The sequence below is a fragment of the Poecilia formosa genome, unplaced genomic scaffold (assembly GCF_000485575.1).
Source record: "Poecilia formosa unplaced genomic scaffold, Poecilia_formosa-5.1.2 Scaffold533, whole genome shotgun sequence".
NCBI lineage: Eukaryota > Metazoa > Chordata > Actinopteri > Cyprinodontiformes > Poeciliidae > Poecilia > Poecilia formosa.
In genome coordinates this window covers 4,204-21,220 of record NW_006800472.1, presented here as the reverse complement: position 1 = coordinate 21,220, position 17,017 = coordinate 4,204, and the positions used below count along the sequence as shown (strand labels likewise).

At 38.6% G+C, this 17,017-nt stretch overlaps 1 protein-coding gene and 1 long non-coding RNA gene across 2 annotated transcripts in view; one reads left to right on the top strand and one right to left on the bottom strand.

The window, feature by feature from the left end:
* Positions 1–8,839, top strand: part of LOC103129285 (uncharacterized) — a 36,145-nt gene extending 27,306 nt beyond the window's left edge. The window contains exons 4-5 of the long non-coding RNA XR_475055.2: positions 773–818; positions 8,751–8,839. This is a non-coding gene — a long non-coding RNA (uncharacterized LOC103129285). The remainder of the gene's footprint in view (positions 1–772; positions 819–8,750) is intronic.
* LOC103129296 (solute carrier family 12 member 3-like) overlaps positions 1–14,366 on the bottom strand; it is a 29,984-nt gene extending 15,618 nt beyond the window's left edge. The window contains exons 1-6 of the mRNA XM_016664951.1: positions 14,326–14,366; positions 13,308–13,493; positions 8,733–8,889; positions 7,627–7,761; positions 7,372–7,447; positions 6,797–6,892 (exon numbers count right to left, since the gene is read on the bottom strand). Of these exons, the coding sequence (XP_016520437.1) occupies positions 6,797–6,892; positions 7,372–7,447; positions 7,627–7,761; positions 8,733–8,889; positions 13,308–13,474 (631 nt within the window). The 5' untranslated portion in view covers positions 13,475–13,493; positions 14,326–14,366. The remainder of the gene's footprint in view (positions 1–6,796; positions 6,893–7,371; positions 7,448–7,626; positions 7,762–8,732; positions 8,890–13,307; positions 13,494–14,325) is intronic.
* Positions 14,367–17,017: the final 2,651 nt, after the last annotated feature.

Here is a 17,017-nt window from a genome sequence, read left to right as displayed (position 1 = left end):
ATTTAAGTGAGATTTGTCAACAATTTCATTGAAAGAGTCACAAAAACTCTGATGAGTTGACAAAAAGCCAAACTACCTCAATTTAAATGATGTTATTCTGAAGGAGGCCATATTGTAGCTCATCAGGTCCATGAAATCTTTAAAGTATACTAAAATTAAGCATTTACTTCACAAAATTTCATCAAAGTTTTGTAAATTGTCAGTTATGGAGTTGACACATCATGGTTGTGACAAACAACTTAGGAATAAAACAGAAGAAAAAACTAAAGAATAACATAAGCTAACCAGAGCTAACTAGCCCTCTTAGCAAAGGAAGAGAAAAGACGATGTCATGAGGTCCTCGGAAGTTCTGGTGCCCCCCAATAATGCCTGATTTTTTTTTTTTTTTTACATTCTTTTCATGTCTGACGGTGTTGACAAAAACTAGGGACAAATTTCAATGGAGTTGGAAAATATATAAAAATGATTTTTAATTCAATTTATTGATACTTTTATAATTATTTATGACTACTTATACTTAATTGTCATAATATATAATTTTAGTATTTCTTTAATTGTTTTAAATTATTATAATGTATTGAGTTCTGCTCTTGGACAAGGGATTTTACAGACACCATCCATCTACCACAATGTTTAAAATAAAAAAAAAAATTCAGCAAATACCTGGAAAATATACATTGTTGTGCTCACATGACCCAGGTTAGTTTAGTCAGATATTTGAAAAAATTATATTTTGTGTATATTTTATTCAAATTTTGTGCTTTATCCATAGGACCTGTTTTGTCTCTATTCTCAAGAATCACTGGACATCGATGTTTGTAAGTATTCTCCCCTGATATAAATTTATAAACAGTTTGGTTTCTATCAAGATGCAAGAGAGGACTAAGCAAATCCCTCCATCCTATTTGATGATTATATTCAAACAAATGAGGCAATTAGTTCAGTTGTCATTTATTAAAGGTTTAAAAATTACAGCAGCTGCAGAGCGCCACAGCTATGGGGATTTAAGCTGATAAACAGGTGAAACAACTTTAAACCACTTATATTCTGCTTTTCCTCGCTTTCTGTGTCAGCACGCAGACCCGTTGATATGACAACTGACACGAAATCTTCGTTAGCCCGCAGAGCCGAGAGTAATATATTGACCAGAATGTCCTGCACCAGTGGCGTTTCTAGCCCGAATCTTTCTAAAACGTCCTCTTCCCAATTCCATGTCCTTAGAAGCAAAAATGCTTTCAAAATACAGATGTGAGTGAAAAGACGCACATTATAAGCTGAACAATGTCAGTGAGGATGGATACAGTGTACATAGATTGACAAAAAAACGTGTCTGTCGTGGCGCAGTGTGCTGCTGTATGATAGACAGAATGGATCAGGAGAGGAACTGGAGACCCGTTAGAGCCTTAAGAACCAGACATCAACGTCTCTTCATCCTCAGTCATCTCCTGAGGCTGATATTGTACAGAACATTTTGCTATGACTGATTAAGTTTCTTATTGTGATTTTAGTTGACTATTGCAGTTTGATAATTTGATGTTGAGTTTGGATGATATTTAATAAATAATAGCATTAGCCAAAATAAGTGGCCATTTAAAGAACAAATCATACTAATAGATTAACAGTAAATACTTAAATATTTCCTATATTACATTACTTTCTGTGTGTTTTACTCAGAAATGTTCATATAGTTTATGAATAATTGTTCAGGGGTCATTTAATGTATTATTTCACTAATATTTTATTAATGTGGTTTACCAGTTTGGATAATCTGACTTCCTATCAATGAAGAAAAAACATGCAAAGCAAAAATGCACCAGACCTGCAGCCCAGGGGCGGTTCTAGACGGGGGCCTAAAGGAGTTCTGAAGAAATTATACTAAATGTCTTTTTTAAATATTCAGTGGTGGATATTTTTTAAACCTTCACTTTATTTTAACCATGAATTAAAAATTATAGTGCTGCACTTTTAGCTGCTGTATGGAGATAGGATCACACTTTCCATTTGCTGGATCAGGATCTGCAACCTGAATCTCTGGAGAAACGAGTGGCTCTTTGGTTCACAATATTAAATGATGAAATACTGCTCTGGTTTTGTTTAATTCCTTTTTAAGTGTCTCCATAAAAAACACTGACTACATTGGCCCCTCTAGTAAATTTGGTGTAGAACCAGCCTCTAAAGAAAACAGTAAACACTATTGTAGATTTTTTAACCAGCTATATGGGAGCAGACTTGTATCATCAGCACCTTTATTCAGATGATAATTTGCAATGCAAAATATGCTTAGTGATTTTCTTTCAATGGGTAATTTTAAGTGGCAATGCAGTACTTAGAATTATTTTTAGATTTATGATTGGAAATTGTGTACAGCATTGGCTTTATTTATTTGTAGAATATTTTGTAGTGCAGTACAAAATTGTGTATATGTGCAAAATATTTGGATCAATAATGGGTTGGTTTGATCCTGGTCCTTAGCCTTGTTAATTTCTCTTGTTGCTCTTTTTTGAAGTTTGATTAGTGACTGTTGTGTTGTTTTGTACACGTACATAATTTCCCAAACCTCTGGAACCACTTAAATAAGATGAAACTAAAGAACAGTGCAGGATGTTGGGGTCAGGCTGTTTGTCTGTGAATAGAAAGTTGTTTTGTATTGAAACTATGATAGACTCACTTCATGAACTGTGAACTGAAATAGTAAAACCCTGACTCATAATATCCACTTTTCCATACATGGACAAACATTCTTGTTTAAAGAAAAAAGGCCAACAGTCGCATATAAAAATAAGGGTAAGTATTTCTAAGTATGATTTTCAAACAAAGTTCAGGATAATGACTAGTGAGAACTAGTATTTAACCTGAACTTCTACCTTGATAATAAACTGGTCTTCAGTTTATTAATCCTATGAATTCAGTAAAATGTTCTACAAATGACTGAAAATGCATAGTTTTGATTAGATTTTATTTTAATTTCCGGGGGAGCATACCACACTAGCACTGTGTCACTCCACAGCTGATTGTCTCATTAATGTTAGCAGGTATGATGTGGTCTTGAGATTCTGTTTCAAACTGAGTTTATACACCTCTAGAAAAAATTATCAGTTTCTCTGATTTTACTCTTTATAAGTATATATTTGAGTAAAAAGAACATTGTTCTTTTATTCTATGAATTACTGACAACATGTCTCTTAATTTTGTTTGTGAATGTATGTAAATAAGCAGTTAGATTTAGAAAACCACACCAACAAATATCTTCTCATGGGTCTTAGCATGCTGGGGGCTAAGCACCCCTAAAGGTCAGATCCTAGAATCGCCCCCGTCCTGAAAAGTTGCTAACTTACTGCTTTTGAAACGGTCTCTAGTCAGGTTGTATTCAGACAGGTTTTCTACCGTTTTAGAGTTTGCTTCAACCGTTCAGAGACCTAGGTTATTAGGCGGATCAGAGTTTGGTTTTTAAGTCCGTTTTGGAATTCAAATTTGCATTCAGACCTCCCCAAAAACTCGGAATTCCTAGACAAACGGATTTGAGTCTGATTCAGGACTCTAATCCTGGGTTGGTCTGAATACACCCCAAGTTTTCCAGGTTTTTATATTCAGGAAGGTATATAGAAAGTCAGTTTGTTTTAAACATTGGTTTAAAAATGTTTCTCTACATTCATTTCCTGTGATGAGGTGGAACTCCGTTGACCTCACCCAGCCGGAGAAGATCGGTGTAATTCGTGCACGTGAAATTGCGGACAAGCAAACTAAATGTATATAAAGCGGGCTGAAGACCCAACACAAGAAAGTTGAAACTATTCAACTTGCTTTGCTATCTGCTGTTGTGGAAAAAGTATCATTTGCTGTTCGTAGCTCCCCGTGTGTAACACGCTGCTATGAACTAGATAACCCTCCACGGGAGAGGCTCTTATTATGTAATATTAACGCCTTAATATGTTCAGGTTAATCCCGTGCGCTAACGCGTTAACAGCCCTAATACCATGTGCGTGAGAAAATTAAAAAAAAAACACAAAAAAAAACAGTTGAGGCAGCCTACTCTCCAACAACTTCCACAAAAAGACTAGAATACAGCCATCAGTATATTCTGGGTGAAATATATTATCAAAACTGAACTAAAAAGCACTTGTGTTGAACATAAAGCTAGCTGAGAAATAACCGAAGTTAGCTTTACCAAACAACCTGATAGACGCGAGAGTAGCTCAATATAACCACATAAAATATATTTTGGTACACAAAACACAACATTGCCATACAATGTTTTGTTAAAAGGTACTTACCCGGTGAAAATCATTGTTGGCCCGCTCTCTAGCCTGAGAGCGTTCGCCTCCTGCCGGTAAATATCCCACAATGCGACTGTTCATTAAAAGTTTACAGTACAGTTCTAAATTTCTGCACGTGATCCAGCGGTCCAATCACGTCCCATATACTTTCCATACGTATTTCAGATCACAGTAAAAAGCTGCATTTTCAAAACCCAGCCACCTTACTGTATTTTCATACTGTAGATTTTACAGCCATTTGCTACAATGTAGTCATGGATTCTACTTTTGAACATCACTTGACGATGTCATATCAACACAGTGGCTCCCAAACTTTTTCTCCTGGGCCCCCCCAGTGGTTTCCAAACTATTTTTGCCCCCCTACCCCCCAATGCCTTACAAATAGCTGTCTGGTTGAACAATGTATGCGAGTGAAGGGGGTCGGGGGTGGGTGGATTCTTAGGTGCATTCACACTGCAGCCTGAAGTGACCCAATTCCAATTTTTTTGACGTAATGCAACCTGTATCCGATCTTTTCATGGCAGTGTAAACAGCACAGGTCGGATTCTTTTTCGAATGTGACCCATATCCGATACGTATCCGATTCAAATGCGACCTAACGTCCAGGTCGCCTTCATCCGAACTGAACATCACTGATTCGCAACAAATCTCATTATTCTGCGTCCTGATACGCGCAAGCGGGAAGAAAAACAACAACCATGACGGACAATATGAGGATTAAGTTGTTAATATGCTGCTCCGGTTGGACAACAACTTGAAATATGTAAGCTAAGCTCCACCGTTAGCCTCCATGTTTACTTCCGTAAACACTGAGCACTTCTTTCTTCTTTTTATGGCAGAACATTGAGAACGCTGACGCAATTGCGCCCTCTACTGCGCATGCAGGTCACTTTCAGGTCGCTTGCCTGTTCACACTGCAGAACACATACAGGTCGCATTTACTTACTGGCAGTGTGGACGGTCCCGTCAAAAAAATCTGAATTGTGAAAAAATCGGACTTGGGTCACTTCAGGCTGCAGTGTGAACGCACCCTTAGAGACTCCCTGTTATACTCAGCCCCGGCTCCAGACGAACAAGGGGTGGGGGAATCATAGCTGAACGTAGACAACATCACCAGTAGCCTACAAGCTACTTGTTAACAAGCTTAAGGTGATGTATTGATATTAGCTAGCTAGTCATCTTTTAGCTAACATTACCTGCATCCAACAGCTTTACTCAACTCAGTTGGTTAGTTTGGGGGAAAAACTGTGAAAAGTTCTTTGCGTTTTGCTGGTTTGCTGCCATGATTCTAACACACCTGCGCTGCTCTGCACAGCAGCAGCAGGTCTCCTTCACTGCCGCACAGGTGTAAACCCAGCGCGAGCTTCGTAGCGCTCATGTGCGTTTAAAGGCAGCTCGGAAAAACAGGTTACGACATGTTAACAACGGATTAAACAGTTTTAACTGCTGATAAAAGTGACAGAGGACACAGATATGGGAAGTGCGGAAGCCCCTACTGTATCAAATTGACAGAGAAATAACAGAGAGTTGGCGATTCTAAGGTAAAAACCCAGCGCATACACCGTTCATGTTCTGTTTTGTTTTTTGTTGGGGTTTTTTTTTTTCATCCAGACGGCTTCCCGCGCCCCCCCTGCAGTGGCACGGCGTCCCCCTAGGGGGCACGCCCCACAGTTTGGGGACCTCTATATTAAGACATGGATATATTTGATTCAGACCATTCTGTCATAGCTCTGGCTGTGTCTAAGCACCAGTGGTGTGAACAGATGTTTTGGAACAACTAGAAAAAAATGGCACCTTGTACGACAAATGGACCTGCTGGCCGATTTTTAAATTCAACCTCCTGCACTAATTTCTAAATCCCTCTACAAATGTGAGCAAAACGTTGTTGATACTCCACTAATGTTGAATAAATAACATTTTGCAAGTGAGGTGTTTCTATTTAAAAAAATACAGTTAAAATCATGTAAATAGGTTTGGTCACAGCATAAGTTGTTAAACAACATACGCCTCAAGCCAGTGCAAAAATTTTTTTATGTAAAAAGTGTTTGGTTTTTTTTAAATAGTGTTTACATTGAGCAAATTTATTTTTTGGATTTGCTCAAATGTCAGGTCAGTGGAAACCCATCGATTGCCAATTTATATAAACTTACACAAGAAAAATTAGTCTTTGGTGTTATCTTTCATCAACAATAAAAGCAGGTTGTCAAAATAAAACAGAGTAAGGATTTTTGCAAGAAAATTCTCAAGCATGTTTGTCTTCCATTGCTTACTTTGTTGTAGAACAAATTTAATTTATTTGTTTTCTCTATTTACACAGATAAATGTGCATAATTCCATTGTTTCCTTCATGTTTCTCTGCTGAGTACAAACATTTCAAGTGTCCACAAAAGACAGGCAGTACAGTGATGTATAATTTGTTTGTACTGATGGCCCAAGTACATATTTCCCATAGTGTGCATAATTTTTCATTTACAATAAAGCAAATTCATTTTTACATTTCATTACTTTGCACATGGACTCACCTGATACCACCCTCCCATTGGTGGCAATAGCAGAGATGGACAGCGCAGTCGCAGACGTCACCGTCACGGACATCAGGATAATTACACAAGTCAGCACTGTCATCAGAGGAATATATATATATATTTATTAGTCATAATTATAGCTCATTTTTGTATTTTATATTCTTTTTGAACATATTGAGAAAATACGAAGCGAATCCATTGCTGTTTTGTGATTTTTCTCTTTTCTTCCTTTCCTTCCCAAGATGTGTACATCAAATAAAGAATCCAAATCATTACAACCATAACACATTAACGGTTAAAAAAAACAAAAACATTTTACCACATTGTGTTTGGGTTTTCTGCCCTACATTTGTTTTAATTCTTACATTTTTAAACACAACAGTCAAAGATTTTGTAAAAACTTGCAAATTTATGATAACATGGAGAGTTCCAGTAATATCAATGGCAAAATAATAAAAGAAACAAGCAATAAAAATCAAGATATTCTCAAGATAAGAAGGAAGAAATTCAGTGCAGTGAGTGGTAGAACATCAAATAAACTGAGTTCCAAAAACCCGGAAGCGATGACTCACCAATGCCTGCCTGAGACGTGATCCATGACAGACGCAGGAACAAGATAACCCCCCAAATATTCAGCATGCAGCGGACCTGTTACCAAAGACCAATGAAAACAGCTGGGTGATATTTCCATAGTGACCAGGTGATTGTGCTGATAATTTAGCTGCCAATTCAGAAATGTGATTTTTTTATTTTTTTTTAATGAATGTTGCATGTTTAAAATTTCTGATACCTGCATTAATTTCAGTATGAAAGAAACAAAATCTCACCATGACGCCGACTATCCAGCCAAATCTAACGGGAGCTTTTTCCTGAGGATCTTCGGACCCTTCATTTCCCATATCTGGTGCCGGCAGGCTGCCGGAGTCAGAGGTGGACGTTCCGTCCATTCCGATCTCCACAACCTTTAATGCAACGGAAAGAACCAATGAAACTAAACTGTCTGACAGGCTTAAACTATTAAATAATTTGTTTACAGGGGCGATATTAGGTGTTTTCCAGGTACTTTAAATTATTTTATAGCACAAAATGTTACCTTCAGTTGTTGTGGTAGCTCCAATAAATAGCTTACCAGATGCTAGTTCCATCAAGTGTTTGCTAATTGCCTCTGGCTACTCTGAAGGAGCTCAGTGGGGGAGTCACATAGAGGGCTGCTTTGTGAGGTGGAAGCTTGGAAACTTGAGCTCCAAGGAGGAGCTGTGCCTTGAAGGCGGAGCTAGGTCCACTCAGACATTTTGGACAGCTGAATGGTTGCCATGGGAGATTGAAGGATTTCTTAAACATGCATGATAGACTCAAGGCAACACTCCAAGTATGATTTTGATTATAACATGATGTAAAGCTCAAAAAGAGTATATTTTACATAATACTGCTGCAGTCTGAATATTAATACATTTTTAAGACACGTTTATCACATTTCATTTCAAGGGGCTAAAATTCAGCAGTTACACTCCTTATGGCAGAGGTCCCCAAACTGTGGGGCACGCCCCCATAGGGAGGGCACCTTACCATTGCAGGGCGGGGGCGTGGGATGGTTGACTGGAAAAAAAAAAAAAAGATAAACGCCGTGTATGCTGAGGGGGTGGATGGAAGAGTATAACAGGGAGTCTCTAAGAGTCTCTCTACCGCCCCCCCTCCTCCCCCCAAGACACATTGTATAACAGGGGGCGTAAAACGTTAAGATCGTAACTCTCCCTATTGTAATTTAAAGGGGAGGTCCAGAAAGTGTTTGGAAACCACTGGGGGGGCCCAGGAGAAAAAGTTTGGGAACCACTGCCTAATGTTTTCCCATATGCTGCCATTGATGTTGTAAAGAAAAACGCATTAATAAAATGGAAAAATTTGCCAAAAGGCACAAACTAAAGGACAAACGTACCTCAAATGTCTTGCGCAGGGTTTCAAGTGTCGGCCTGGTCCTTATCATCTGGCGTGGCAAAGAATTGGCGTAATGATCCAGCTGGGGCACCAGGTCCATGGTGCTGTAGACGGAGGACCTGCGCAGCTCTGCCCTGGAGCCACGACGCTCTGATGTGCTGCATGACAAGATGCAGAAGCATGTCTGAAAACTATGGCTTTTGTTTGATACCTTCCAGCTCCATTTTGCTGCTTGTCATAAGCACAGGGTGAGTAAAGAGCAAAGGATACGTGACTGATAGGAGCAGCGCAGGGCAAGGCCAAATATGCATTCATGGTGTAATGCTCTGCGCTTGTTACAGTCTGTTAAACATCCACAACTTTCTCTTTTTTTTTATTGATTTCCATAACTTTATGTAAACATCAACAGAAGTAAACAAAATCAGCCCACCCCAAATCAGTAGTCTTTTTTGTGGACTACAGTGTCCACAAAAAAGAAAAACATACATATAGCCTATATACACAAAATACAGACAGACATTCCCAGACATGGTTCCAAGTAGTCAAACTGTCAGACAGCCAAGTGAGTAATACATTGAAAGTAAACAAAAAAAAAAATAGAGGAAAAAAGAAAAAAGGGTGGAGAGGACAGTCCTCATCTCCAGTTGAAATCAAAGTCTCTGTAAGAAAGATTGCAATGGGCTCCAGATCCTCCAGAATTTGTCTGACTTTTGATGAAGATCATGAGTCAGTTGTTCAACTGAGATACTAGCAGAGATTTGTGATGTCCACATATCAACTGTAGGGGCCTGTGGTGCCGACCAGCTCAGTAGTATACATTTCTTGGCCAGAAATAAGAGGGTTTATAAGCAAATGTTTAGTATCTGCATTAAGTAGAATGTCTGGAGCATGATTAAAAAGACAGAAGGAGGGAGTTAGTGAGAACTGTTTACCAATGATCTCTTGTATTATCAGATGAACTGCTTTCCAGAAAATTTTAATACAGTTGCAAGACCAAAATAAATGGATGAATGTGCTCCTATGTATTTTGCATTTATGACAAAGATCTGAAGCATCAGGAAACATCCTCCGAAGGTGAACAGGTGTATAATAAGTTCGGTAGAAGAATTTAAAGTTCTGCTCATGTATAGAAACTGAGGTGCAGTAGGGGAAGACCCCTTTAGAGATTCCCTCCCAATCTGCTAGATTGAACGTCAACACAAGGTCATACTCCCACACTAGCTTCATAGCATCATAACCTGAGGAGTCAGAGCCAGATAATAAACTATATATCTTAGAGATAAGTCCTTTAGGAGATTTGGTCCTAACAATTACATGTGTAAATTTCCTGTCTTAAAGAGAGAGCTCACAAAATGACGGATCCATAGGTATTTATAGAAATCTCTGTTAGAAATATTGAAATTGGCTTTAATTTGTTCAAAGGGTTTAACAGAGTCAAAATCCAGTATCTCCATAATATTTAACAGTCCCTTAGATGACCATTCAGACAAACCAATGCTTCTAATCTCTGCTGGTAAATCTGGGTTCAAAATTAACGATGACCAAGAAGAGAAGGTGGGGGAGATATTTAAATATTTATTCACATCTTGCCAGGCCAGCAAAGTATTATAAACAATGAAGTTACTTCTGAGATCAACTATTTGGCCTATGCCACTTATAAAGAAAAGAGAATTAAGTTTGCTGGGGAGACAAGATCGGGATTCCAGATCTAACCATAAAGAGTTCCCTCTATTCATAAACCAATTTGATATGATTTTAAGTTGTGCTGGTTGAGATAAATGAGAATTTAGTGATTTGAAGTGTGCAGAGGATAAATAGCAGAGGATAAATTTCTTATGTATAAGAATGACTGTATCCTTCTTATTTTGTGAATGGGAGGAAAAATACACATTACCTACCCAGTCCCTTTTAAGTTTCAAATGTTCTGTAACAGATAACCTAGTTTCTTGTAAAAGTGCTATATGAATTTTTTTTTTTTTTTTTTTTTTTTTTTTTTTTCCAGGTAAGTCAAAACCTTCTTCCTCTCGATCAGATGACCTAGTCCCTGTACATCCCAGGTAACAATCTTAAAAGAACCAGACATACAAACTTTGAGGGCAGAAAACAGCTCTTAAACTGTTTTCGGGTGTCATATTTGAATAGGTTAGACCAGGGGTCGGCAACCCAAAATGTTGAAAAAGCCATATTAGACTAAAAAAGCAAAAAAACAAATCTGTCTGGAGCCACAAAAAATTAAGTCTTATAATGCTTATTATGGAGGCAAAACAGGCTTTAAGTGTTTATATTAGCTATTTTATCATCTAATCAAAGCAACTACATAATTAGCATTTGCAGGGGTACGGTCGGGTCCTGCGTACCCCTAAAAGACTTAGCGGGGGTCCCCACCTGCAAGAGAGGGGAGCGGCTGTCTGCTGTAAAAAATCAATGGGTTCACTGTGCAGCCGTGAGTGTAGCCACTAATTAGTTTTTCGAGAACAATCTAAAACACGACTTAATCAGTTAATAAATAGCTTTTTTCCCCATTTCATATTGTTTCTGAACTGTTCGTGCTTTGCCAGAGCAGGGTGCAATACGTCGATCGCGGAAGGTTTTGAGTCGATCTCAGCATTAGGTGACAAACTGAACGCCGCCAGGAAGCTGAGACCAGCATGTCCTCCTCAGACCTTCGTGCTGGTCTCAAAACGTTCATAACTTTATTAAAGAACAACAACAACAAAACTTGTTCAAATTAATGACCGAACAAAAATAATAATCTCAGTAATTATTGTTTCAACAAGGTGTTGCGCAAATCTGTGCGTTTCGGTTCCATTATCAAAATAACGAGCAGAGCAGGAGTTTAAAATTAACTAATCAACCACCGCTGTGTTCAGGGAGCGCTTATTAATAATTCCAAAATAAATATAAAGCCTGTAAACCTAATATCGTAACAGACTGAATGTTATGTTTTTAACTAATCTCTGCTCGGCTTGCGGGGTGCAGGCAGTTGCCACGGCAACGGATGTGCTTAAATGACAGAGAGAGAGAGAGAGAAAATAAAAAGGTACGAGTGGTTTTGAGTTGATCACCTGTTCGGGTTGGTTTACCTTTGTTTACCTCTTTGCCTTAGTGCATCACAGCCGCTGTAGTTTCTGAACGTTCAATAAACGACAAACTTGGACTAATTATCTCGTTCGTCTGTGAGTATACGTCATTCACAACAAACATTAATCATGGTAAATATGTTTCATTAAGTATTTAACAAGCAAATGGGTTCTACCGCGATAATTATGTGAAATTAAATTGTCTAATATTTAAAAAAGAATGTTTGGTGCTCTCTGGCATCTTATTTTGAGCTCAGAGCATGAGAGGCTTTTCCTCTATCAAACTTTTTGGGGTTTTTTGCCTCTTATTTTGTGGAAATATTGATGAGACTTAAATGATAACCTTTTTCAACCTTTATAGCTCCACTGTTGAAAATAAGAAACTAACATTCACAAATGACATTGAAATAAAATCCAGTCCAACATCTGGTTTGAGGTGATTCCTCTGGAACCTGTTGGAGGAAAATATCCCAACTTCAGAAGATGAGCTTTTAACCTAACAGAGCTCTGTGGTTCCTCCTGTCAGTATGAGAGTCAGGGTGAGGAGGCGCCATGTTAGGAAGAGAAGTGGAAGCTGAAGGATCTTCAGAACAAACAGGTCATGATGCTGGGCCTACTGACTATCCCTCTGTCTGGACACAGGATCAATATAACCAGTTATAAGCTAAAATGAATGGTTATATGCCAGACATCGAAAACAGGCACACTCCATACCATGATGTTCAAAATTTAGGTCTCATGGCATCTCAACGTGTCAACATTGCAGCCAGTGGGCTGAGGAACATACAGCTCCAATTTGTAGCAATTCAAGAGCTACCAAGCTTTTTTACTGTCAGCTGCAATGGTTCCTCTGCTCTCGGCTCCCATACAGAGCCATCGGCTAGTGGGAATGCTCAGCTGCTCCCTCCTGTTTCAAACTCTTCTTATGAAAGTAGGAGTTAGAGAGATAAATATAATTGAAATATTGGCTACCTTTGACAGAAAAAGGAGCTAAGTCTATGAAAGCAATGTAGCAGTTTAGCTAGCTTTGATTTCCAAGGCTTAAGGTGGTAGTTTATCATGATTCAGCCAAAGTAGTGAAATAAAAAACACTGGATTAATTTTTATTGTCAATGTGTTTCTTCCTGAGCAGTGAAAGTAAATAAAACGTGTTACATGTCTTTTGCTTTAAGTATTTACTTACTGGAGGGTTTTTTGTTAGTGCTGCAGAGCCACAGCTAGCAGCGCAGCTGTTGCTCCTCCTTCACTTTGGACTGATCCATTGTTCTAACAATAGTGGGGGGGGGACCTAAAAATTCATTCTTTTTTTTTTTCTTAGATGAATGGCTTAGTTCTTTGTTTCTATTGCCTTTTTTATATTGATATTGTTTAAATACAAGGGTTTATTCCATGATTTCGTTGGGGGGACAATTCTACACTTTTCCAAGATTGGGGGGGGGAGGGTCCGTATCCCTCCGTCCCCCCTGGGATTTATGCCTATGAATGACAGCACCAACCTGGACTCCTCATCGACGACGATGGTGGGAGGGATTCGGAGCCCATTGCCTTGATTTGCGGTGCTGCCATCAAAGTGGTGTGAGGAGTACCTGGGAGGTCCCTCCTCATTGGTGGAAAAGTGCACACCCCCGGCCAGTACGTTACGTTTGGACGCAAACTGCCCCATCAACGTGTCCTTGTGCTTCCTGTGGAGTGATACAGAGTAATACTAAAAGTCATTTGACTAGAATACACTAAATTAACAAATTACTTTGTTTATTATTTATTTATTTTTTTTATCAGCATGCTAGACTTTCTGACCAAAATCATGATTAACAAGAGACATGAGAGAAAAAAATCTTAAAGGAACACTGCATATTTTGCTAATATTTAAAGAATGTAAATAGAATTTTGTAATGCCACAAAATAAACAATATGGAACAGATATTGACATTTTCTTTAGTTTTTAATCTTTTTGACATCATCTATGAAGAGTCCATATGGCACATAGTGTAGTTTTCATTGTCTAACCCAGTGTTTCTCAACCCTGGTCCTCACCGCCCCCCTGGTCTGCATGTTTTAGATGTGCCTCTATTCCAGAACAGCTAATTCAAACGATTGCATGACCATCAAGTACTGCAGAAGCCTGTTAATCACCCAGAGATACAATTCAGGTGTGTGGCAGAAGGGAAATACCTAAAACATGCAGGAGAGGGGGGCGGTGAGGACCAGGGTTGAGAAACACTGGTCTAAGCGCACAAAATAAGTGAAATTTGTATATGCTTCATGATATATTATTTCGGTGTGAACTCCCCTAACAATGTGATGTTTTTACTCGGATCATAATTGGTAATAATATGACAAATTCTGGCAAATAGAATTTCACATGCAAAAATTCTTCAAGTTTAAGTCTCCCAAATGAGAAGTAAAGAACAAATATTTGAAAACAGAGTTATTCAGTCTAATGTCAAATAAAAAGTTCAAAGAAAGAATGAAAGAAAGAAAGAGAGAGAGAGAGAAAGAAATTCTTATACTCACAAGTGGTTCTGTAGCTGATGAAAGAGCTGCTGTCCCCAGATCAAACATACACCTTTTATCAACGCACCGCAAAACTCTTGTAATTTATACCTTGGTGAGGCATGTTACATCCCTCCCTTTGACTTCATGTACTTTCCTCCCCCTCAGACACACACACACACACACACACATACATAGTCACACTCATTCTATGAGGGTGTGTGGGTGTTCAAAAAACAGCCACACATCCAGACACATGCACACGGAAAGATATGCGCGTGCACAGTCACACATATGCAAATGCAATTCTACAATGACTTTTCTTGAGCCACAAATGGTTTCCAATTTTCCACATCTAGTTTCTGGAAGATGGTTTTTGGAAATGTGAGTTTTAGACACAAAACAATGGAAGCATGAGCCACTGGTTTGATAGCAGCAAAGTTATTGGAGTAAACAGGGAGAACAAGCGGGTACTAAGTTCCCATGGCGGCTTTGAAAGATTAATACGACTTGCTTATGTTGCTACCCAACGTGAAATCAATTGACTTTTTTTCCTAAAATTTGTTTTATCTGCAATTTTACATTTACCTGAGCTGTGTTACAATGTACAAATGCCACAAAAAACATAGCTACACAACAACTTCCCAAATTTAGATCTATTTTTTTTCCATTTCAGATGGAGATGTTCTGTATTTTTAATTTTGAAAACTAATTTGAGTCCATATAAGGAGTTGAACCGTAACTCAACTTTATTTATTTATTTATTTATTTATTTATTTATTTATTTATTTATTTTTTTTCCAGAACTGTTGGCACTACATGGCCTTGCAGTGTTTTCTACATCAATACAAAACAGGAAGTTCCTCCTCTGCCTTGTCACTGTCCATAGTAAAAATAGTATCAGGGTCCCCTATGCTTCTCTATTCCATTTTAGTCCAAGCAAGAATTGTTTTCAGGAACGTCGGCCAAATGCCATCCCAATGATGCCAAAAATCCCACTGATCAATTCCTATTCAAAAACTAGTTAATATTTAAGATTTCAATAATGTACATATGTAGGTGTTACAGGAAACTAAGAATTGCGTATTGCAGATACAAATAGCTGTTCGAGTTTGCATTGTGGCTAATGTTCTACATTGTCCTTCAACAAAGAGGTTTTGGTAAAAAAAATTCCCAACCAACTAAACTTAAAAAAAAATTACAATAACTTTGAGTGCCCATTAACAGATGGATTTTTTTTTCCTTTTCCTGCAGTGTGTTCTCCATAGCCCTGCTATAATTAGACTTGCCGTCAGGCGTTAAATACCTGACTTGCACACAAAGCCTTTGTGCTCCAGCTGAAGGCCCTCATTGCACCCACGCTGCTGGAAGAAGAAGAAAAAGAAGAAGAAGAAAAAGTCAGGTATATCTTCGGTGATCCAAAATTGAAATATCAACCTTTTATATTCTGCTTGGTGCAAAAGGAAAGAACAGAAAATGTTTTCATTGTTTATAAGTTTTGAAACTCAGACTTTGATGAAGCGGTTTGAAATACTAACATGGTGATGAGAATGTTTCCATAGGAGATTTTATATCTTTGAGAAGGAATTGAGGCTCAGCCTTTACCTTATTGCTTTATCTCATTAAGTTATGCAGACATTTGTCATATGCCTCATCACATGTCCTAGTCTTAACTGCAAGGCCTGCATGACTTCATTTTCGGTAGCCACCCACTGGAGTCTGCTAAGGGCCCTGCAGACATTCAGATGATTAAGGAAGGAGACAGACAGACAAACTAAGTTCTGAAAGAATGAACAAACTGCAATGAAAAATGAACTTATTATAATAAACAAAACAAATTGGGTGGGGCATCTATGAACTATAATACACACACATAAACAGCATATTCATGTGATCTGACTGTGATAAATTTGATGTCTTTCACATTTAGTTTCACTAGTCCATGAATTTCATCAGTAAGCTCCTGTAAAAAGAGAAATATTGAGCAGTCTTAGTTTGGCAGTAGAATATAAGTTCTAAAAGTGCTACAATTGGTGCAGTTTTAAAATGCATAGTCAAGGATTCAAGGATTTGTTATCGTCATACCACCTTGCTCATTTGTGGTACAAAATTCCAACTCAGATCCCAGATTAAAAAATTTACTACACAAAAATATTTGAAAAATAAGTAAATTAACAATAAGTAATTTAACCAAGGTCTGTGGGATGATGGTGTTGAAGGCTGAGGGGAAGTCCAAACAGAGCAGACAGATGTAAGGGTAATCATAAATGAACTAATTTACTAGTAATGATCATTAAGTTATATCACATAATAGAACTGCCACTTTATCGTGGTGGAGGGGTTTAAGTGTCCCAGTGATCCCAGGAGCTATGCTGTCTGGGGCTTTATGCCCATGGTTGGGTCACCCAAGGCAGACAGGTTCTGGGTGAAGAACCAGACTAAGCGCAGCCAAAAGGCCCCTTATGACGGACAAGAATGTTGGACTTAGTGTTCCCTCGCCCGGACGTGGGTCACCGGGCCCCCACTCTGGAGCCAGGCCTGGAGGAGGGGCACTATGATGAGCGCCTGGTGGCCGGGCTTTTACCCATGGAGCCTGGCCGGGCTCAGCCCGAAGAGGATGCCGGTCAGACCTGGCTGGCCCAAACGTGTTGTGAGGGTCTGTGAGGAAGGAAGGAAGGAAGGAAGGAAGGAAGGAAGGAAGGAAGGAAGGAAG